At 42.0% G+C, this 20,027-nt stretch overlaps 1 protein-coding gene across 15 annotated transcripts in view; it reads right to left on the reverse strand.

Moving 5' to 3' along the window:
* Positions 1–20,027, reverse strand: part of pdzd2 (PDZ domain containing 2) — a 211,657-nt gene that overhangs the window by 144,656 nt on the left and 46,974 nt on the right. The window contains exons 1-5 of one of the 15 annotated variants that reach the window (XM_081611189.1): positions 17,242–19,999; positions 16,961–17,050; positions 16,785–16,863; positions 16,551–16,641; positions 11,542–11,593 (exon numbers count right to left, since the gene is read on the reverse strand). The exons of 13 other annotated variants lie outside the window; for them this stretch is intronic. In XM_081611189.1, coding sequence (XP_081467315.1) covers positions 11,542–11,544 — 3 coding nt within the window. In that variant the 5' untranslated portion in view covers positions 11,545–11,593; positions 16,551–16,641; positions 16,785–16,863; positions 16,961–17,050; positions 17,242–19,999. Of the gene's footprint in view, positions 1–11,541; positions 11,594–16,550; positions 16,642–16,784; positions 16,864–16,960; positions 20,000–20,027 lie in introns of those variants that run through there. One more of the 15 variants, XM_081611188.1, reaches the window with a different exon arrangement.

Here is a 20,027-nt window from a genome sequence, read left to right on the forward strand (position 1 = left end):
CTGGCCGCTTCATTAATCATTGCTATCAGTACATCATCTGTAACTGTCAGATCATCCAGAAAGTTCTTGAGCTGGTATTTAACATTATCATTAATAAGTCCTGTTCCTACTGCTCTCAGAAACTTCTTTTGAATCAGTTCTGGGCCATAATCCCCTTCTGAACCAGGTTCTCTAGATGTGGCGAGCAATCTTTCTTTTAAGTCTATTGCTCTAAACAAGAAATTTTGTGGAGACTCATTACTATCCTGTGTAATGTTAATTAGACGATGGTACAGGTCAGTGGAGCTGTCTTCCTTGTAAGGTCCCTTTTATATTGTACACAGCTGTGCAATAGTAAGGTCTGTTTTGATCTCTAGCATATCACGGAGAGGTAAACCTGGGCTAATAGCTCTGACCACAGCCTCTATGATCTCCACTTCACTGTGATTTCTTTTTAGGCCCATTTCAATCTGATGGATTAGGTTTGAATAGGACAGTTTGTCTCTCTGACCTCTTTCTCCAATTTGGCCATTAATTTTAAACTCTCTTATTGTAACTTCTGGTGGACGTGTTGCAAAGGAGATGGCAGGTTGTGTTGGAAGTGGTGATGTTTCCTTTTTTTTCACTTTGTTTTTCAATTTTGCCATTTCTCCCTCTAATTTCTTTGTTGCAGCCTGGAAACTTAGCTGTAATGCTGCATACTGTTCTTGCAAACACATAAGAGCAGCATTATCCTGATTCACAGTATCATCAACCATCTGTGACATCTCATATTCGCTCACTTCTTTAGCTTTTGATATTAATCTGCTGAGGAATTCACGAGCTACATCCTCTTCCTCACTCTATATAGCTGTATCTACAGCTGCATTTATTAGTCTGATCAGCTTGTGCTTTCTGGTCTTATTTTCTGTCGAGACTTTTCCAAATAAACACACCTCTTGTAGCTGGTCCACTTTCAACCGCACCAGGGCCTCACTCAACTGGTCTTTCAGTTGCTCCAACTCCATCGCTGGTGTGCGACAATCTCCTCTCTCTTTCCTGAAGCACCGCTGATCCCCGTACAGGCCACCAATTTTTGTTGCACACTTAAAAATTAATCAGTGTGGTGTTGCGCAGGTTCTTTTATTTCGATGAACACTGTTGAAACAGGAGAGCGATAGTGAGCACCTTCGCTGACCAGCCGTTACTGCGCTTAATTGCCGTTGGCTCGCTCACAAACAAATATTTACGAGTCAAAGAATAAATATTTTCAATACAAGTCAAAGAATTAACTAAAAAACTTCTACACATATAACTCGCCACTGCGCTCCAGCCCATCTTCCCCACAAGAGACACAAACAGCAGCGCTAATTAACATTTACCTGTTGAAACAGGAGAGCGACAGTGAGCGCCTTCGCTGACCAGTCGTTACTGCGCTTAATTGTCGTTGGCTCGCTGAGTCAGGAGTGCTGCTCACTGTGCTCTATATGCCCACTGGTGGCGAACCGTTGTCACTGCATTACAGCACCTCTCAGCAAGAGAAGTGCAGCCAGCACAAGAAAAATGAAAGCAAATGAACAAAAAAGAAAAGGAAGGGGGTGTCATTACTTCTGATGTCCATTCTGTCACACTGGGAAAGGATTTTGCATATTTGTTGTTTTCATGTCAGAAGAATATTCCTCCACCAACTAAAACTACTTTTACTGATTAAGCTGAAAATGTTTACATCACTGTGTTTAGATGTGAAATAAAAACACAACAACCTTAGAACAATCGCATACCAAAGCTTTTGTCCATTGAACTTGAAATCAAACATAAGAACCTTGAGTGTATCATGGTAAACTTTCAATCGGTTTTCTTGCTCCTTTCTACTTATGACTTCTCTGTACTCAATAAGGAAATCTGCTTTTTGAAAGCACCAGCAGCTGAACACACCCCGACCTGTAGGTACACGTAGGATATATATATATATATATAATATATATATATATATATATATATATAAGCTTCTGTTGTATTTTGAGCTTGTCTCCTTTGGAATAAGAAAGATGTTCTGATTAAAATGATCATTGAACATGATCTATGCTAATAATGTGCAGTATAAAAATAGTTTAAAAGTGAAAAAGCAAAACAAAAGAAAAAACAATCCTTTAATAAACACTGGAATCATGTGCATAATAAATTCACAACTCACCTTTAAATGAATTGAGGTATTTTACATCAAATACTTCTCAAATCCTTCTTTATCTTCACCTAAGGAGCAATAATAACTGGAATCATGTTTGCTCTCTGAGACCGACCTTGTTGCTGACATCTCCTGCAAAGATCAGAGAATGTGTTGTTGAGTAACAACATGATACTGTACACCAGGGGTGTCAAACTCCAGACCTCGAGGGCCAATGTACTGCAACTTTTAGATGTTTGTCTGGTCTAAAATACCTGAAGCATATGACTGAATTAGCTTCTCAGTGCAGTCAAGTAGATGACCACCCCATCTGATCCAGCCATGTAGCATCAAAAACACATCTAAAGTTGCTGGACACCAGCCCTCAAGACCTTGAGTTTGACACCCCTGCTGTACACATTATGATTTGATGTTATTGTATGTGAAAATGATGTACTGAAGTACACAGTACTACATAATTGGCTTTCTATTGACAGGTTCTTAAAATCTTCAAATATTAAAACATTGTCTTAATACTAATGATTATTATCTAGGATAATTTGTGCCTGTGAAATAATATCACTCACTGATATGCAGAAAATTACCAATACAGTTTTATCTAAGTCTGGAGTAAGCCACCTTCCCTTTAAACTCAGGTACACTCACTGACATGGTTGCTAATTACTAGCTAAACTGCTGCAAATCAGATGCTTTGGTGTATTCAAGCATCAAGTAACATACATTCTGCAAAATTACAAAACTATATGTACTTAAACGTCTTAAGAGATTCTGTATGAGTCTTACCTCTTTCTCTACGCAAAACAAATGAAACAAGTTCAATTAATACTAATGGCTTGCACCTGGACTTGACGGATTGTACCACGTTGATAGAGGAGAGGGGTACAACAAAAGGAGAATTCCATTTTTGTTTCTGAAACACACAAGGTCTGATTTTTTCAGGAACAAGAAAAATGTATTTGAGTAATATTTTGTAACTTTCATTCAATATTTCAAAGTTAAATAGTTTATCATACATTTTTCTTTAATTTAGAGGCAACAGTTAGATGGTATCTCCCACCAGCAATGTTGTCACTTCCTTTAATCATTTCTGTTCAATCAATTAATCATGTTTATTTGTATAGCACATTTCAGCAGCAGGGCAGTTCAAATAACTTTATATCATCAAAATCTGTATGTATGCATAATAGCGCCAGCCATTGAGATAACGACAAAATATAAATTTTTCAAGTTTTGTGCCAACAGTAACATAGGTAATCATAATATTTTTGGCACTTTGAATATTTTTTTTAAATAAATGCTTTTTATTTTTATATTTGTAATTCTGTTTTACTCCATGACTGGTTATCCTTTTTCAAATTCAAAAATACTTTATTGATCCTAAAAGGGAAATAAAATTTTAAAAAGCTTGGGTCCTCTACCACAGGCCTTGGAGCGTGAGTGGTCTTCACAGTATATTAGCAGTTCCCAAAGGTGTGCTTCTCTGTATCAAGAGGTCTGATGTATCTCCCAGGTATTTTGTCTGAGCCACTCTTCCAGTTTAGGGGTCATTATCCCGAGGCTTTCAGTGACCACAGGCACTACTGTTGCCTTCACCTTCCACATTCTTTGGTTGGTTGGCGTTCCATGTATTCTTATCATGCTACCATCTTGCATCCTGGTGTTAGATACTACATTGTCTCAGTCTAAGCCTTTCTGTTCATTGGAGAATTATTTGCTCTCTGTTGTAAAATATTCTGTTGCTATGCTTATGCATCACAAGAAAATAGCAAAGTGTGGTGGATACAATGTATATATTTCACACCAGAATGTATGCTTTTATTTTGAAGGAGAGAAGGTGAGGTGTGAAGTCACCAACAGTTGTTGTTCATTCCATTTTTGGTTTTTGTTGGAAGACATTGAGAATTAAACAAAACTCAAATCTTTTTCGTCTTTCTCTGCTGACTTCCACATTGGTGACCCCGAACATCTGCAAACATCTGGACGTTTTTTAACGAAAACTCACCAGATGCTGCCACCCCGCCAGCTATGGTTTCGGACCCAGGCGGCCGTTGCTCCAACCGCCGCTTCTGTTTTTGCTGCCGTTATCAAGCTTCCAGAGTTCTGGCAGCACGACCCAGAACCATGGTTCCAGCATGTGGAAGCCCAGTTCCATCTTCGGGGGATAACCACAGATGAGTCCAAGTACTTCCATGTAGTTGCTGCGTTGGATTCCGTTTCAACACGCCGTCTGATGGGTCTGCTGAGAAACCCACCAACCACTAACAAATACGGCGCTCTCAAGGAGAATCTGTTTCGGCTCTACCAACTTTCAGACGTGGAGCGGGCCGATCGCTTGCTCTCTCTGAATGGCTTGGGTGATCACAAACCCTCCGAGCTGATGGAGAACATGCTGGCATTTCTTGGCTCGGGAGATGTTTCTTTCCTTTTTACACATCTGTTTCTGTGCCAGCTTCCCCCACCTGCTTGCACCGCACTGGCTAGCTCACCGCTGATCCGGACCAAGGATTATCGCTCCCTGGCTGAAGAAGTGGACCAGATTTTGTTGGCTTCCAGGCACTACAGTGTGAATGCACTTCTACCAGTTGTGACATAAGGAGAGTCGGAGCCTGTTGATGCCGTGGCTGCGGTGACAGAGCGACGGACGGACGACTTTCTCTGTTTCTACCATCGCTGGTTCGGAGTGAAGGCGAAGCGCTGCATTCCTCCGTGTTCGTTCGTGCATCAGGGAAACGACAGAGTCGGCGCTCGCTAGTAGCTGTGTGTGCCGGCAGCTCGGACAAGCTGCTTTTCATCATGGATGAGGTCTCGGGACGGCGTTTCCTGGTGGACTCAGGTGCACAGCGGAGCATCAGGCCAGTTTCGGCAGCAGACGTTTTGTGCAAAAGTAATGGGCCGCCACTGGACGCGGCTAACGGCACCCCGATTAGCACTTTTGGCTCGAGGTTGGTGACTGTGTGTTTCAACGGACGTCAGTTTCAGTGGGACTTTGTGATAGCTTCTGTGTCTTTACCCATTTTGGGTGCAGATTTTTTTTTGTGTTTTTAGGTTATTGGTGCATGTTGCTAATAGATGCTTAATAGATGCTGTGTCTTTTGATACATACCCCTGTAAACTTGGCGGTCCCAGCCAACGGCCTCTCGCCAATATGCTTGCCACAGGTGATGAGTATCAGCGTCTGTTAGCAGAGTTCCCATCTGTAACGGTTCCCACATTTTCTGCTACCGTGGCTAAGCATGGAGTGGAGCATTGTATAACTACAGTTGATCCTCCGGTTTTTGTGCGAGCGCGCCGCCTAGACACCGCTAAGTTAAGTTTGCAAACATGGAGCGCCTTGGCATTGTACGGCGCTCCAAAAGTCCATGGGCATCTCCGTTGCACATGGTTCCCAAAGCAGACGGGGGTTGGCGACCCTGTGGGGATTTTCGGCGCCTTAACAACGCAACCAGTAATGACAGGTACCCAATTCCTCACATTCAGGACTTTTCTGCCCGCCTGGCTGGAGCAACCGTGTTCTCTAAGGTGGACTTGGTGCGAGGCTACCATCAGGTTCCAGCCTTAGATGTACCCAAAACCGCAGTTATCACACCTTTTGGTCTTTTTGAGCTTTTACGGATGCCCTTCGGTCTTAAAGGCGCAGCGCAGACTTTCCAGCGGCTTAAGGATTCTGTCCTGAAGGGTATGCCGTTTTTGTTAGTCTATTTGGACAACATAATGGTGGCTAGTCCCTCTGCGGAAGAACACATGTTGCACTTTCGGCAGCTGTTTGTTAGGCTCAGTGAACATGGCCTGATCATGAACCCAGCTAAATGGCAATTTGGACTGCCTGCGGTTGAGTTCTTGGGACACAAAGTGTCTTCTCAAGGGGCGGTTCCCCTGCCTGCAAAGGTTGAAGCAGTTACCGCTTTTCCCCGAGAGCCTTGGGGTTAAACCGTACGCTGCCTACCATCAACAGGCCAATGGTCTTTGTGAGATTCCATCGCACAATGAAGGCTGCATTGTGGGCCTCATTGGTGGATAATAGTTGGATAGATTGCATGCCTTAGGTTTTGTTGGGCCTGCGTTCGACCCAAAAGAGGACCTGCGGTTTTCTTCAGCTGAGTTGGTCCTGGGCCAGCCCTTGCCGGTATCAGGTGAATTTCTTCCGGGTCCGTCGGGTTCGGTTGATTCCCAGGGAAATAAAACGGTTCTAAATGGGGAATCTAGATCTTTTGCCCCGTTAGCAGCACATCACTGCTTTCCACAGGTGTTTGTGCCAAAGGACCTAATGTATGTTTTTATCCACCATGACTCACACCGCTTACCACTTCAGCCTCCTTACGATGGTCCATTCCATCAGCAGCTTTTGTATTCTTATATCAGTGGACTGAATTTTTCTGTCTTATTATCCCAGCAGGGTATATGATAACTGTCAATGCATACCTGTTGATTGTCTGGACCTTGTTTCTGTCATTGGACTTGCCTTACTATTTGTAAGTACAGTGGCTTGCAAAAGTATCCATAGCCCTTGAACTTTTCCATATTTTGTCACAACTGCAAATATATTTTCACAGAATTTTATGGACAAGACAAACACAAAGTGGTATATAGTTGTGAAGTAGAAACAAAACTATACATGATTCAAACCCGTTTTTACAAATAAAAGCTAAAACTGCGGTGTTCAGCCCCCTTTCCCTGAATGCAAATAATTGCCTTTAGAAGTTGCCTGATGACTGCTAATGGTAAAAAATTCAACTCCTCTACGACTGCCTCAAAAGTTGGCTAAGAGAATATTGGGGAACAAACAGCATCATGAAGTCCAAGGAACACACCAGACAGGTCAGGGATAAAGTTGTGGAGAAGCTTAAAGCAGGCTTAGGCAATCTCACAGAGTACTGTTCCATGAATCTTCCGGAAATGGAAAGAGCATGGCACAGCTGTGAACCTACCAAGAAAAGGCTACCCACCTAAACTTACAGGCTGAACAAGAAGAGCACTGATCAGAGATACAGCCAAGAGGTTCATGGTGGCTCTGGATGAAATGCAGAGATATCCACACCTCAGGTGGGGGAATCTGTTAACAGTACAACTATTAGTCATGCACTGCAAAAATGTGGTTTTATGGACGGAAAAGCCATGGTATAAAGAAAACTATAAGAAGTCCCATTTGCAGTTTGCATTTGGAGTTTGCCAAAAGTCATATTGGGATACAGAAAAAACGATAAGACAAGACCAAAATTGAACTTTTTGGCAAAAATGCAAAGCACTATTTGTGGTGGAGAACCAACACTGCACATCACTCTGAACACACCTTCCCCACTGACAAACATGGTGGTGGCAGCATCATGCTCTGAGGGTGTGTCTTTTCTTCAGGGACAGGGAAGATTGTTAGTGTTGATTGTAAGATGGATTGAGCCAAATACAGGGCAGTCTTGGAAGAAAACCTGAACACACCTGAACCTGAAGTCTGCAAAAGACTTGAGGCTTGGGCAGAGGTTCACCTTCCAGCAGGACAACTACCCTAAACATAAGGCCAGATCTACAATGGAATCATCCATCCATCCATTTTCTTGACACCCTTGTCCCTTGGTGGGGTCGGGAGGGTTTCTGGTACCCATCTCCAGCTAACGTTCCGTGCGAGAGGAGGGGTACACCCTGGACAGGTCGCCAGTCTGTCGCAGGGCAACACAGAGACACATAGGACAAACAACCATGCACACACACACTCACACCTAGGGGCAATTTAGACGGACCAATTAACCTGAGTACCCGGAGAAAACCCACGCATGCACAGGGAGAACATGCAAACTCTATGCAGAAAGACCGGGGCCGGGAATCGAACCCAGAGCCTTCTTGCTGCAAGGCAACAGCTCTACCAACTGCGCCACTGTGCAGCCTGTGGCACTGTGCAGCCTGTGGAGGATCCTCCATCTTTTCCTCAGTGTTAGTATTTAAGTGTTTCATATAATATATTTAGAATTTCACTTTTTCTTTGGTGGTGGTTATTGCATTAGGTTGTTTACTAATTTGGGTGCACACAGTTGGTAAACGCCTTATGTTTATTTAAGATCATTAATATTTTGTTTTGCTGAGTTTAAGGACTGGCTGGCAGAAGGGGGTTGGCTCAAAAGAAAACCAGGAAGTGGAACAATCCATCAGGCTGCTGGAAGCAGGGGACTTGATGTGAAACAATCTGCCTCTCTCCACTAATAGCATAGCCTCTCTCCACTAATGGCATAATTGCTAAAACCTTTTTGGTATTAGTTTATTTTGGTTTTTATAGTTGTGATAAAGTTAAAATGTTTTAGTTTAAATTAGTCATTTATGTTTATACATTATTTGTCTTTGTCTCCTTCCCTACCCCTCCTCGTTTGTGTAGGCTAGCCTGTTTGTATAAATTCCCCTGTGTGTTCAATGTTAAGTCAGTCTTTTGGTTTGTTTTCTTGAGTTATGATGCCTCAGTTGATTTCTTTTGGGCCCATTTTGTTATATTTTTTAGATTTGTTGTTGAACCTTTTTGTTAAGATATTCTTTGGAAAAAATAAATAGAAAATATTTTTTTATAAAATATTTTCCACTGAGTTTAAGTCTAGACATAAACTCAGTGGAGAATCTTTGGCAAGATCTGAAAACTGCTGTCAAGTCAATTTTATTTGTAGAGCACATTTCAGCTGCAGGGCAGTTCAAAGTGCTTTACATCAAAGAACTAAAAAGTCATAAAAATAACATACATTCACCTTAAAAAAGAAAAACAAAGAAATTAAATTCAAAGTAAAATTAAAATCATATACATTAAATATATTGATACATGTATCAATGATTAAGATTCAGAAACGACTGTAAATTGGTGTGTTTTTAGCCTTGATTTTATGGAATTCAGCTGTGTTGCAGTTTTCTGTAAGTTTATTCAAGATTTGTGGTACATTGAAGCTAAATTCTGATTCAAAATGCTAGGTTCTGGTTCTGGGGATGCAGAACAGACCAGAATCAACAAACTATTAGCAGTGGAGCGCAAAAGTAGTTTGGTGAAAAAATGGCTCTCTTATGGTTTATATTTATTTTAATCCATGCACTTATTTCACACATATATTATTCCTTATATTTTAAATAAACAACATATTAATTTCTATATATTTTTAGGTGCCACATACATTCCAAGGTTATCCAAGGTTGGACAAAAGGTTGGGTTTAGGCCAGTGTTTTTCAACCATTTTTGAGTCAAGGTACACTGTTTTAATTGAAAAAATCCCGAGGCACACCACTAACTAAAAATGGAAATAAAGATACTCTGTAGCCGCCTATATATAGTCATTCTTATCAAAGTCTCTTGAATAGGAATCAAATAAACACAAAAATGTATTATCACATTTTACATTTCTTATTTCAAATTGCACTTAACATATCCACTTCAAAAATACACCTCAACAGCCACAACACTGTGGTGTTAAATTTAAAGAAGTTGTAGAAAATGTCAAAGTGTTTTACAAACTAATCCACAAGCATCTTATAGCCAGAATACAGAAAATAATTCTTATTTTGAAAAAAGCAATAATATTTGGGAAACATTTCACTTCATATTCACTGTTACAATATGAAGAGTTGCATGTACAAAATGTCAATATCTGTATACTTTACCCACCTGGTGTGAAACATGTGCATGTTTGGATGAAAACAGATCTGATTTACTGGCAGAAATTGAAGAAAGACAAAGCTCTTCCTCAACATCTCTGTCTCTCTGTTTTTAGTTTTTATAGTAGCCAGGCTGGAGAAGCTCACTTCACACAGATATGTTGTGGGAAATGGACTCATGCTCTTTCCAACTACTGCTGAGCTTCACTGTCTTTTCCATCACTGTCATCACAGTCTTTCTAGATTCAGTGCTCTCACCGCTACCTGTAACATTCGTGCATCACTAATTCTAGTTTTAATGTAAAATGCTCTATACCTACTGCCATCTAGTGGTGAGAAAATTACATGATTACGCCGCTGCTACTACTACTACAGCAGATACTCGAAGATGGCATTATTTGCAGATAACTCATTTTCAAAAAATCTTTTAAAACCAATTACCGTATTTTTCGGACTATATAGCGCACCATACTAGCACCCTCAATTAAAAAAAATAAAATAAAATAAAAACTGGAAGCTGCTCTCGGTTTTCCATTAGGACCCAGCAGAATGCCTCGTCCTAATAAATCTGCTGGACGCAGCCCTCTGTCTCCAAAGTCAAACCATGGTTTCGTTCACACCTAACTTAAGTGCAGCGGCTCTATTTCCCTCCTGTAGTGCCAGATCGACAACCCTCAACTTAAAAGCTGCATCATACGAGTTTGAAAACATTTCTCCGTCGTGCCTGCTGCTAGCATGTGCTTGTTCTAAATGAAAATTAGCCGTTCTTCTTTGATTCACAATTTGGACTTCTAATGATTCACTTCCTGCTAGAGAGCCCCCTGGTGGTTGAAGAAAATCTGCAGAAAAGCCACAGCGGGCTACAATCCGCATGGTTCAAAGTTAAGGAAAAAAGTAGCAGCTTTTAGTCCGGAAAATACGGTACCGTAGTGAAATTGAATAATTTCCACGGCACACCTGACGATCACTCACGGCACACTAGTGTGCCACGGAACAGTGGTTGAAAAACACTGGTTTAGGCATCCAACTAACCTTTATAAGATATTCAGTCTTATAGCACAGAGTAATCATATTGCCAACTCATCCCCAGTGTAAGAGTTGGCAATTTACACACAATTCATGTGTGTAAAAAGCGACATGTGAATTAGAAAGACACTGTAGTAATTGGCAGGACCTTCAGGCAAACAGCCAATCAGAATAAGAGCATCTGTGAATATTCATGAGGTCCTGCTATTATACAAACTTGCCATAGGGGGCACTGCAGTGAGACACAGATTATACACAAAATCAGGTTTATGTATATTAAATGGACATCTCGTTTTTGTTGCATTTTTGGGGTTATTAGACCAATAGAAACCTTTCTGCGCTTTTAGATTTTTGTCAAAATTAGCAGGACACCGCTCCTGTCCCGTTAATTCAAAATGTTCTGCTAGTTTTGTGTGTATTCTGACAAAAATGTCCTTCTAAGCCACATTTACCAATGCGCGCACACACACACGCACACACAGGATTACGCAACAGTTTTTTAACATATTTCCTCCAGATACATTTGGTATTTTCCACGCTTAATGCCACTCGACAGATGTGCGCTGGTTAACGAAATCAACATAAAGACAGGCGAATATTACACAAGCCTAGTTTGTGCACTTTACCTAACATTAGGTAGCACAATATGCTACCGGGGATCACGGCAGACAACATATGTGACTGTCGCCATAAGTTGTGTAAGATTTCTTCTTTGAAACAGGGTGGACACTTTAGTTAAACGGTGTAATTTTATGAAGATTAATTACCATTCACATTCTGTGTCATCGAAGCCCTGCAGGTCGGGACAGCGTTCTGAGCCTGAGCATAGACATCAATACATATATTAATGTCTACGGTTCTGAGATCTCAGGGAGTCGGAGTCATCCGCTTTAGTCAGCGCTAACCATTTGGAACACGTCTTACATTGCTCGTCCTTAAGTCCCACCCAGGATGTTCATGTGAGATTCGCAAGCAAAACACATTGAGTTCAACCAAAAAACAGGAGCTTCAAAAGAAAAACTTACAATCTCAACCAAAAAAAAAAAATATATATATATATATACATATATATATATATAATCAGAATTTTTTTGTGATTGAATACTTTTTTTGTTTGACGTGATTTTTTTATTTTTTTGAATATATAACTCCATACAATAGTATCCTCTTCCATACAATAATAACCAAAATACAGGAAATATTAAGGTCAGCTAAATTGTCGTGGCGGGAGTTAAAGATTTGATTATTTTGTTAGGATGTTGAGTTTGGATGATATTTAATAAATAATAGCATTAGCCAAAATAAGGGGCTATTTAAAGAACAAATCATACAAATAGATTAACATTTCCTACATTACATTACTTTCTGTGTTTTATTCAGAAATGACGATATATTTTATGAATAATTGTTCAGTGGTCATTTATTGTATCTCACTAATATTTTATTAATGTGCTTTATCAGTTTGGATAACCTGACTTCCTATCAGTGAAGAAAAATCAGGCTAAGCAAAAATACACCAGACCCAAACCTGCAGCCCAGGGGCGGTTCTGAAGAAATTACACTAAATAAATGTATTTTTTAAAATATTCAGTGGTAGATATTTTTAAACCTTCACAATTTTATTTTAACGATGAATTAAAAATTACAGTACTCCACATTTAGCTGCTGTATTGGGATAGAATCACACTTTCCATCTGCTAGATCAGGGATCTGCAACCTGAATCTCTGGAGACACAGGTAGCTCTTTGATTCACAATATTAAATGATTAAATATTGTTCCCTCTCCTTGGGCTGCCACCTTATCGTGGTGGAGGGGTTTGAGTGTCCCAATGAGCCTAGGAGCTATGCTGTCTGGGGCTTTATGCCCCTGGTAGGGTCACCCAAGGCAGACAGGTCCTAGGTGAGGAACCAGACAAAGCGCAGCCCGAAGACCCCTATGATGAATACAAACTTTGGACTTCGTTTTCCCTCGCCCGGACACGGGTCACCGGGGCCCCACTCTGGAGCCAGGCCTGGAGGTGGGGCACGATGGCGAGCGCCTGGTGGCCAGGTTTTTACCCACGGAGCCCGGCCGGGCTCAGCCCGAAGAGGAGACGTGGGTCCCCCTTCCAATGGGCTCACCACCTGTCCGAGGGGCCAAAGGGGTCGGGTGCATTGTGCTATGGGCGGCAGCCAAGGGAGGGGACCCTGGCGGTCTGATCCTCAGCTGCAGAAGCTGGCTCTTGGGACGTGGAACGTCACCTCTCTGGTGGGGAAGGAGCTGGAGCTAGTGTGCGAGGCTGAGAGGTTCCGGCTAGAAATAGTTGGCCTCACCTCGACACATGGCTCTGGTTCTGGAACCAGTCTCCTTGAGAGGGGCTGGACGTACTTCCACTCTGGAGTTGCCCACGGTGAGAGGCGCCGGGCTGGAGTGGGCATACTTGTTGCCCCCCATTTGGGCGCCTATACGTTGGGGTTCACCCCGGTGAACGAGAGGGTAGCCTCCCTCCGCCTACGGGTGGGGGGACGGGTTCTGACTGTTGTTTGTGCTTACGGGCAGAACGGCAGTTCAGATTACCCACCCTTCTTGGAGTCCTTAGAGGCGGTACTGGAGAGTGCCCCTCCTGGGGACTCCCTTGTTCTACTGGGAGACTTCAACGCTCACGTGGGCAATGACAGTGAGACCTGGAGAGGCGTGGTTGGGAGGAACGGCCCCCCCGATCTGAACCCAAGTGGTGTTCTATTGTTGGACTTCTGTGCTCGTCACGGATTGTCCATCACGAACACCATGTTCAGGCATAAGGGCGTCCATATGTGCACTTGGCACCGGGACGCCCTAGGCCGCAGTTCGATGATTGACTTTGTCATCGTCTCATCGGATTTGCGGCTGTATGTCTTGGACACTCGGGTGAAGAGAGGTGCGGAGCTGTCCACTGACCACTACCTGGTGACGAGTTGGCTATGGTGGTGGGGGAGGAAGCCGGTCAGACCTGGCAGGCCCAAACGTGTAGTGAGGGTAGTGCTGACCTCAACTCGGGACGTTGTGGGCCGGTGGGTGGAATACTTCGAAGACCTCCTCAATCCCACCAACATGCCTTCTGTTGAGGAAGCTGATCATGGGGACTCTGGGTTGGGCTCTCCAATCTCTGGGGACGAGGTCGCCGAGGTGGTCAAAAAGCTCCTCGGTGGCAGGGCCCCGGGGGTGGATGAGATCCGCCCGGAGTTCCTTAAGGCTCTGGATGTTGCGGGGTTGTGTTGGCTAACGCGACTCTGCCGGCAGTAAGTCGGGCTCGTTTCCGGTGAGAGTTGAACTCCGCCAAGGCTGCCCTTTGTCACCGATTCTGTTCATTACTTTTATGGACAGAATTTCTAGGCGCAGCCGAGGTGTTGAGGGGATCCGTTTTGGTGGCCTTAGGATCGCATCTCTGCTTTTTGTGGATGATGTGGTCCTGTTGGCTTCATCGGAACGTGATCTGCAGCTCTCACTGGGGCGGTTCGCAGCCGAGTGTGAAGCGGCCGGGATGAGGCTCAGTGCCTCCAAATCCGAGGCCATGGTCTTGAGTCGGAAAAGGGTAGAGTGCCTTCTCCGGGTCAGGGGGGTCGTCCTGCCTCAAGTGGAGGAGTTTAAGAATCTGGGGATCTTGTTCACGAATGAGGGAAGAAGGGAGCGGGAGGTCGACAGGCGGATTGGGGCAGCGTCTACTGTGAAGCGGGCGCTGTACCGGTCCGTCGTGGTGAAGAGAGAGCTGAGCCAAAAAGCGAAGCTCTCGATATACCGGTCGATCTACGTTCCCACACTCATCTATGGTCATGAGCTTTGGGTCATGACCGAAAGAACGAGATCACGGGTACAAGCGGCCGAAATGGGTTTCCTCCGCAGGGTGGCTGGGCTCTCCCTTAGAGATAGGGTGAGAAGCTCGGTCATCCGGGAGGGACTCAGAGTAGAGCCGCTGCTCCTCCACGTCGAGAGGAGCCAGTTAAGGTGGCTCGGGCATCTGGTAAGGATGCCTCCTGGACGCCTCCCTGGTGAGGTGTTCCGGGCACGTCCCACCGGGAGGAGGCCTCGGGGAAGACCCAGGACACGCTGGAGGGATTACGTCTCTCGGCTGGCCTGGGAACGCCTTGGGATTCCCCCGGAGGAGCTGGAAGAAGTGGCTGGGGAGAGGGAAGTCTGGGCCTCCCTTCTGAAGCTGCTGCCCCCGCGACCCGACCCCAGATAAGCGGAAGAAAATGGATGGATGGATGGATAAATATTGTTCTGTTTTAGTTTAATTCTTTTTTTTAAGTGTCTTCACATAAAAAAACTGACTACACAGGCCCCTCTAGTAAATTTGCTCTAGAATAGCGTTTCTCAACGCTGGGATTCCTTTGGGGGGCGTTTGCTCGAAGGTAAATTTTACATCTTAAATGCACAATACCAGCTTAGACTTTGAGTAACTTGCTAAAAACTGTATTGTGCAACATTAAAACATGCTGAAACTGTTTCGATATCAGCAGGCCCACGTGGATTCTCAGTCATTGGATGAAAAACCAATGACTGAACAGTGCACAGTGGCGCAGTTGGTAGAGCTGTTGCCTTGCAGCAAGAAGGTTCTGGGTTCGATTCCCGTCCCGGTCTTTCTGCATGGAGTTTGCATGTTCTCCCTGTGCATGCGTGGGTTTTCTCTGGGTACTCCAGCTTCCTCCCACAGTCCAAAAACATGACTGTCAGGTTAATTGGCCTCTCCAAATTGCCTCTAGGTGTGAGTGTGTGTGTGCATGGATGTTTGTCCTGTGTGTCTCTGTGTTGCCCTGCAACAGACTGGCGACCTGTCCAGGGTGGCGCCGCCTCTCGCTCAGCACGCTAGCTGGAGATAGGCACCAGCACCCCTCCCGACCCCACTGAGGGACAAGGGTGTAAGAAAATGGATGGATGGATGAAAAACAATGACATCGCAGTTCATCATTGACATGTGATTGGTTGGTTGATGTGTGCCCATTGGATAGCACTTATCCAATCATTAATATTTTTAATGGTGTATTTTGAAAAATCTATATTAAAATGTATTCATTTGATATTGCTTATATGCAACATGTTCATATATGAGGAACATAAAAGGCACAGAAGTTTTTTTTTTCTTTATTTAATTTGAATTTTTTTACTGTTTGCACACAAAATAAGATATAAATGCTTGTCCATTTCTGGACCATCTGGCAATGTTTTTTTTGTCCAAACATGATCCAACATTATGTTGCATTCAGGAAAGGCCCAACATCTCTCTTGTAGCGTAGACTTGATGTTTCTCCTGTAGCATAGTCCTAATGTCACTGAGCTCCTGGTTGGGGGAACTTGGGGTCTCAACCTCATCCTGACACCCCCTCATAGCTGCCATCCTCCCAGAATGCCACCTCCTCTGCTGCCAGTACTCTCTGCCTTCCTCCATCAACTGTTAACACAGAACAGACAATCATTATGAGCTACAGGCATCTTTTAGTCATTATGAAACTACAGTGAAATTGTTTGGCAACTTCCAGCTTAGTATGCACATATAAGACATTAAAACTAAAAAAACTAAAAAACAAAACACATTATATTAATGTGTTTTGTACTTTAATCATTCAAGGAATTGTGACATCTCTAGATTAGTAATAAATCTTACCTGCTTCTTTCTTGACCAACATCTGTATGACTGGCAGTAGGTCCTTGATGCAGCTGGAAAACATTTTTGTGCATTGTCAATACATAGCATAATTACATTATGTACATAAACAATATTGAAGCATAAAATATCAACATTCTAAAATAGTAGATGCTCACACACAGTTGCATCTCTGTCCTTATCATGGACATCAGAACGTTCCTGAAGAGTTCTGATTGACACAAATGTGACTCCCATTCTGTGGAGTGTCTGTGGAAAAAAATGTAAAATTAAAAAAATATTGTAGCAAATATATCGCTTTCTCAAAAATACATAGGTAAATAAGTTAAAATTATTCTCAACCAGCCATTGTACAATCGGGAATCAACGCAGTGACTGTACATAATGCATACCGGCTTCATGGCTTCGTCCTGATATCCGTCCTCCATCCGCCATGTTGGGGGACTGCTTATCACACTCTGCCTTGTTGTACTGCGTTATAACAAAATAAATAAAATAACCGGAAGATTAGTTTTCCTTACAAATATGCGAGTGTTCACTATTCACTAAATGTGAAATCAAAAATTACTGAATTCCTTTTTGTCCTGGTGGACTCCGCAAGAGCGCCTTGGTACCGTGGTCTGAGGTCTGGCTGGTACGGCTTGGCCATGTTTCAGGTCTGAAAAAATCAAAGAAGATGCGAGTATTTTTAAGAGTTCAGAACATCACATGTAAAAAAAAAAATTACAATACAAAATCTCACCCTAAACTTGTTTTGGTATTAAGAAAACGACAGACCGCTTTCTGTAAGAAACAAACAAAGCAACTCGCCTCGCTGCACGTGCTCGCTATTCATAAAAGCTTTCTTACCGTGAGTTCGGCCTTGTTGGACCACTGCGGTGTCATCTGTTGTTTTCCGCCGGAACATTACTTAATATCAAAACGATACTGAAAAAGTAACTCCGTGAAATAGTACTTTTTCCACCATTTCACACAACGTACGGACATTTTCTTTCATGTTTAGCAGTAGCACTCGTTAGCACCGGTGCAAATCTTCCTCTGGAGTTTAATGGCGGCTGCTTGACCGAATATGAAAGCGCATTACTGCCATCAACTGGACTGCTATATTGAAAGTTGACAGAAAAAAAAATACATTCTAAAAAGTTATTTTTTCAAAAGTTACGTGACAGTATATTTTATTTTCATTATAATTAATAGCTAAAATGTTTTTAAATGTGTAGATGTTATTTACTCAATCCTACTTTGAGCTGTCTCATTTTTAGTTTATATAGAATATAGTGATTCATCATCTGTGAATTATATTTAGTGCTTAATTAACAAAACTTCTTAAAAAAAGATTACAAATGTTTATACTCAATCAGAAGGTATCGCATACTTTCAACCATTTTGTTCTTCAATTTAAACTCGAGAGTTAAGCAACTGAATAGTATTCAGTGAATACTCATAAATCATCTGTAGTTTCTTAAGTCCTGTATGTGATGTGGAATGGTGTCACCACCACTCCAACATAGCATGACTCTGGGTCCAATATAGGATGACTCTGGGTCTTTAAAGCAATCAGTGAACATTAACATTAGTTTGAATATTATTCAGAAAAATACTTTATGTACAATGAACCACTCTGGAACATGTTTTTTTATTATTATTTTTGATTAAGTTGTGCAATGATAAATCTTCAAATGGGAGGAATGTCAAAGTAAGATCATGTTTAACAAAAGTCTATTGTATGTAATCATGCATATTCTTCTTTTATATCAATTCAACCAAAACTAAGTTTTTCAGTGCTCATAATACACATGTAAAATATATTTTAATGGATAAGATAGATTATTGTTTTAATATTCTTTCTCCAAACATGCTTCTTCATGGCATACTTCTATAACTGAACAATACCTACAGACGTCTCAAAATGTGTTAAACTGTTTGGCCCATTGCACTGCAACACCAACATGTATTTACATCTCCATTTGAAGGAGTGTATGTTGGAATACAGGCTTTTTTGAGCCAGTATTCCAGTATTTGTGATTAAATACTGAGAATGTTTAATCACAAAGTCCAGATTAGGAGACAATTTCAGAAGAGTCAACATCAACTTAGTATGCCATGAACATCTGCCTGTGATACTATAATGACCAAAATTTTACATGTGCAAATTATTGGAACTTTGTCATGATGACACAACTCATGCTTTATGTAAAGCTCAGTGTTTTCACGTTGGCAGAAACACTTCTCCTGGAAATGTGTACAGCGGTCTGCATTCCATCACACAATCTTGGATGAGCTTGACAGACATGCAATGTTGACAATATATCATCAGATTTACCCTGAAAATTGTACTTTTATATGCACACTTAAGTGTTAAGGTTACATCCCTAAGTTGAGCTAAGTGTGTTCAATGCTGGATGGTGAATGTCACCAAAAATTTGTTCCGCTTGTGTGACTTTGTAACATTAGAACATTTTCAGCATTAATGCCTGTTTTGTACTTAAATCTCATTATTTCTCAATTAATAACACTGAGGGGTTTTGTCCAGGTCCTGGAACTAGTAAACAGGTGAACAGAAGGTAAAATGGGTTAGCTACAACAGGAATGAGAGTCAAAAGGCCAGTGCTCAACAGTTGATTTGCATTTGCATGGCTCCCAGCAACTTCATTTAAATACGAAAACCTCTCCTAGGGCCAAGAGGAGGGGGAATGATAGGGGAACACGGACACACAGCATTTTTGACCATTCTTGGCAGTGTTCTACAATTTTCCACTCTGACAAAAACCTCTTGCCGATAGCCCTCAATCTCCATGTGCACGGCAGAACTAGGTGTCAATAGCTGTCGAAAATTCCACTTTTCATGCAGTGTCATAATCAGTCTCTAAATTTTCCAAAGTTTTACATACATTTATGCAGCAATATGCAGTCTCAGACGTTTGGCGTTATTTCAACCCTAACACCAGAAAATTTTCCTTTTTCTCCCTAGTGCGTTCTACTTTCTCTAGAATTGACTTCTTTCTTCTGGATAACAAACTGCAGCTATTTTTACTGTTCAAATTGTCAACTTGCTACAGTGGCGGGTGCGATTCTCCAATTTACATGCCACTTCATACTTTTACCCGCATTTGGCCAGTGGCGGGTGCTAATTTCCACCACTGGTTTGTTTTACTGTATGTGTACATCAACATGGTTCTACTACTTTGACTTTCAGACAGCACAAACCATCATAGCATGTAACATGTTCTTTTCAAGGTTCCCCACTTCCTATTATTTTCATAATAGACAAATGTCTAATCTCCAAAGAAAATTCTATTTTCTGTATGGGTTAGCTACAACAGGATCAAGAATGCTGCTTCTCGGGTGATGCTTTTTTACACTGAAATCAGCTCTTACAACTGACTTCATTGTGAAGGCCTGGAAAATAAGACATCTTTTACAAATTTCCACTATCTAAAAGTGCTTTAAACTGACAAAAATGTTTTTCCTATTTATGTTGGAGTTAGAGACATTAAGTTGTATTGTTGAAATTTATATAGAAAGCAAATGATTCGATGTGTAATGAGTGTGTCATCCTCAAGCAGTCACCTAAGCAAAGTGTGTGTGTGTGTGTGTGTGTGTTAATTTATGTTAGTGTCAGAGCATGCATTTAC

This window comes from Poecilia reticulata, chromosome 9 (genome assembly GCF_904066995.2).
Source record: "Poecilia reticulata chromosome 9, P_reticulata-male-v2, whole genome shotgun sequence".
NCBI lineage: Eukaryota > Metazoa > Chordata > Actinopteri > Cyprinodontiformes > Poeciliidae > Poecilia > Poecilia reticulata.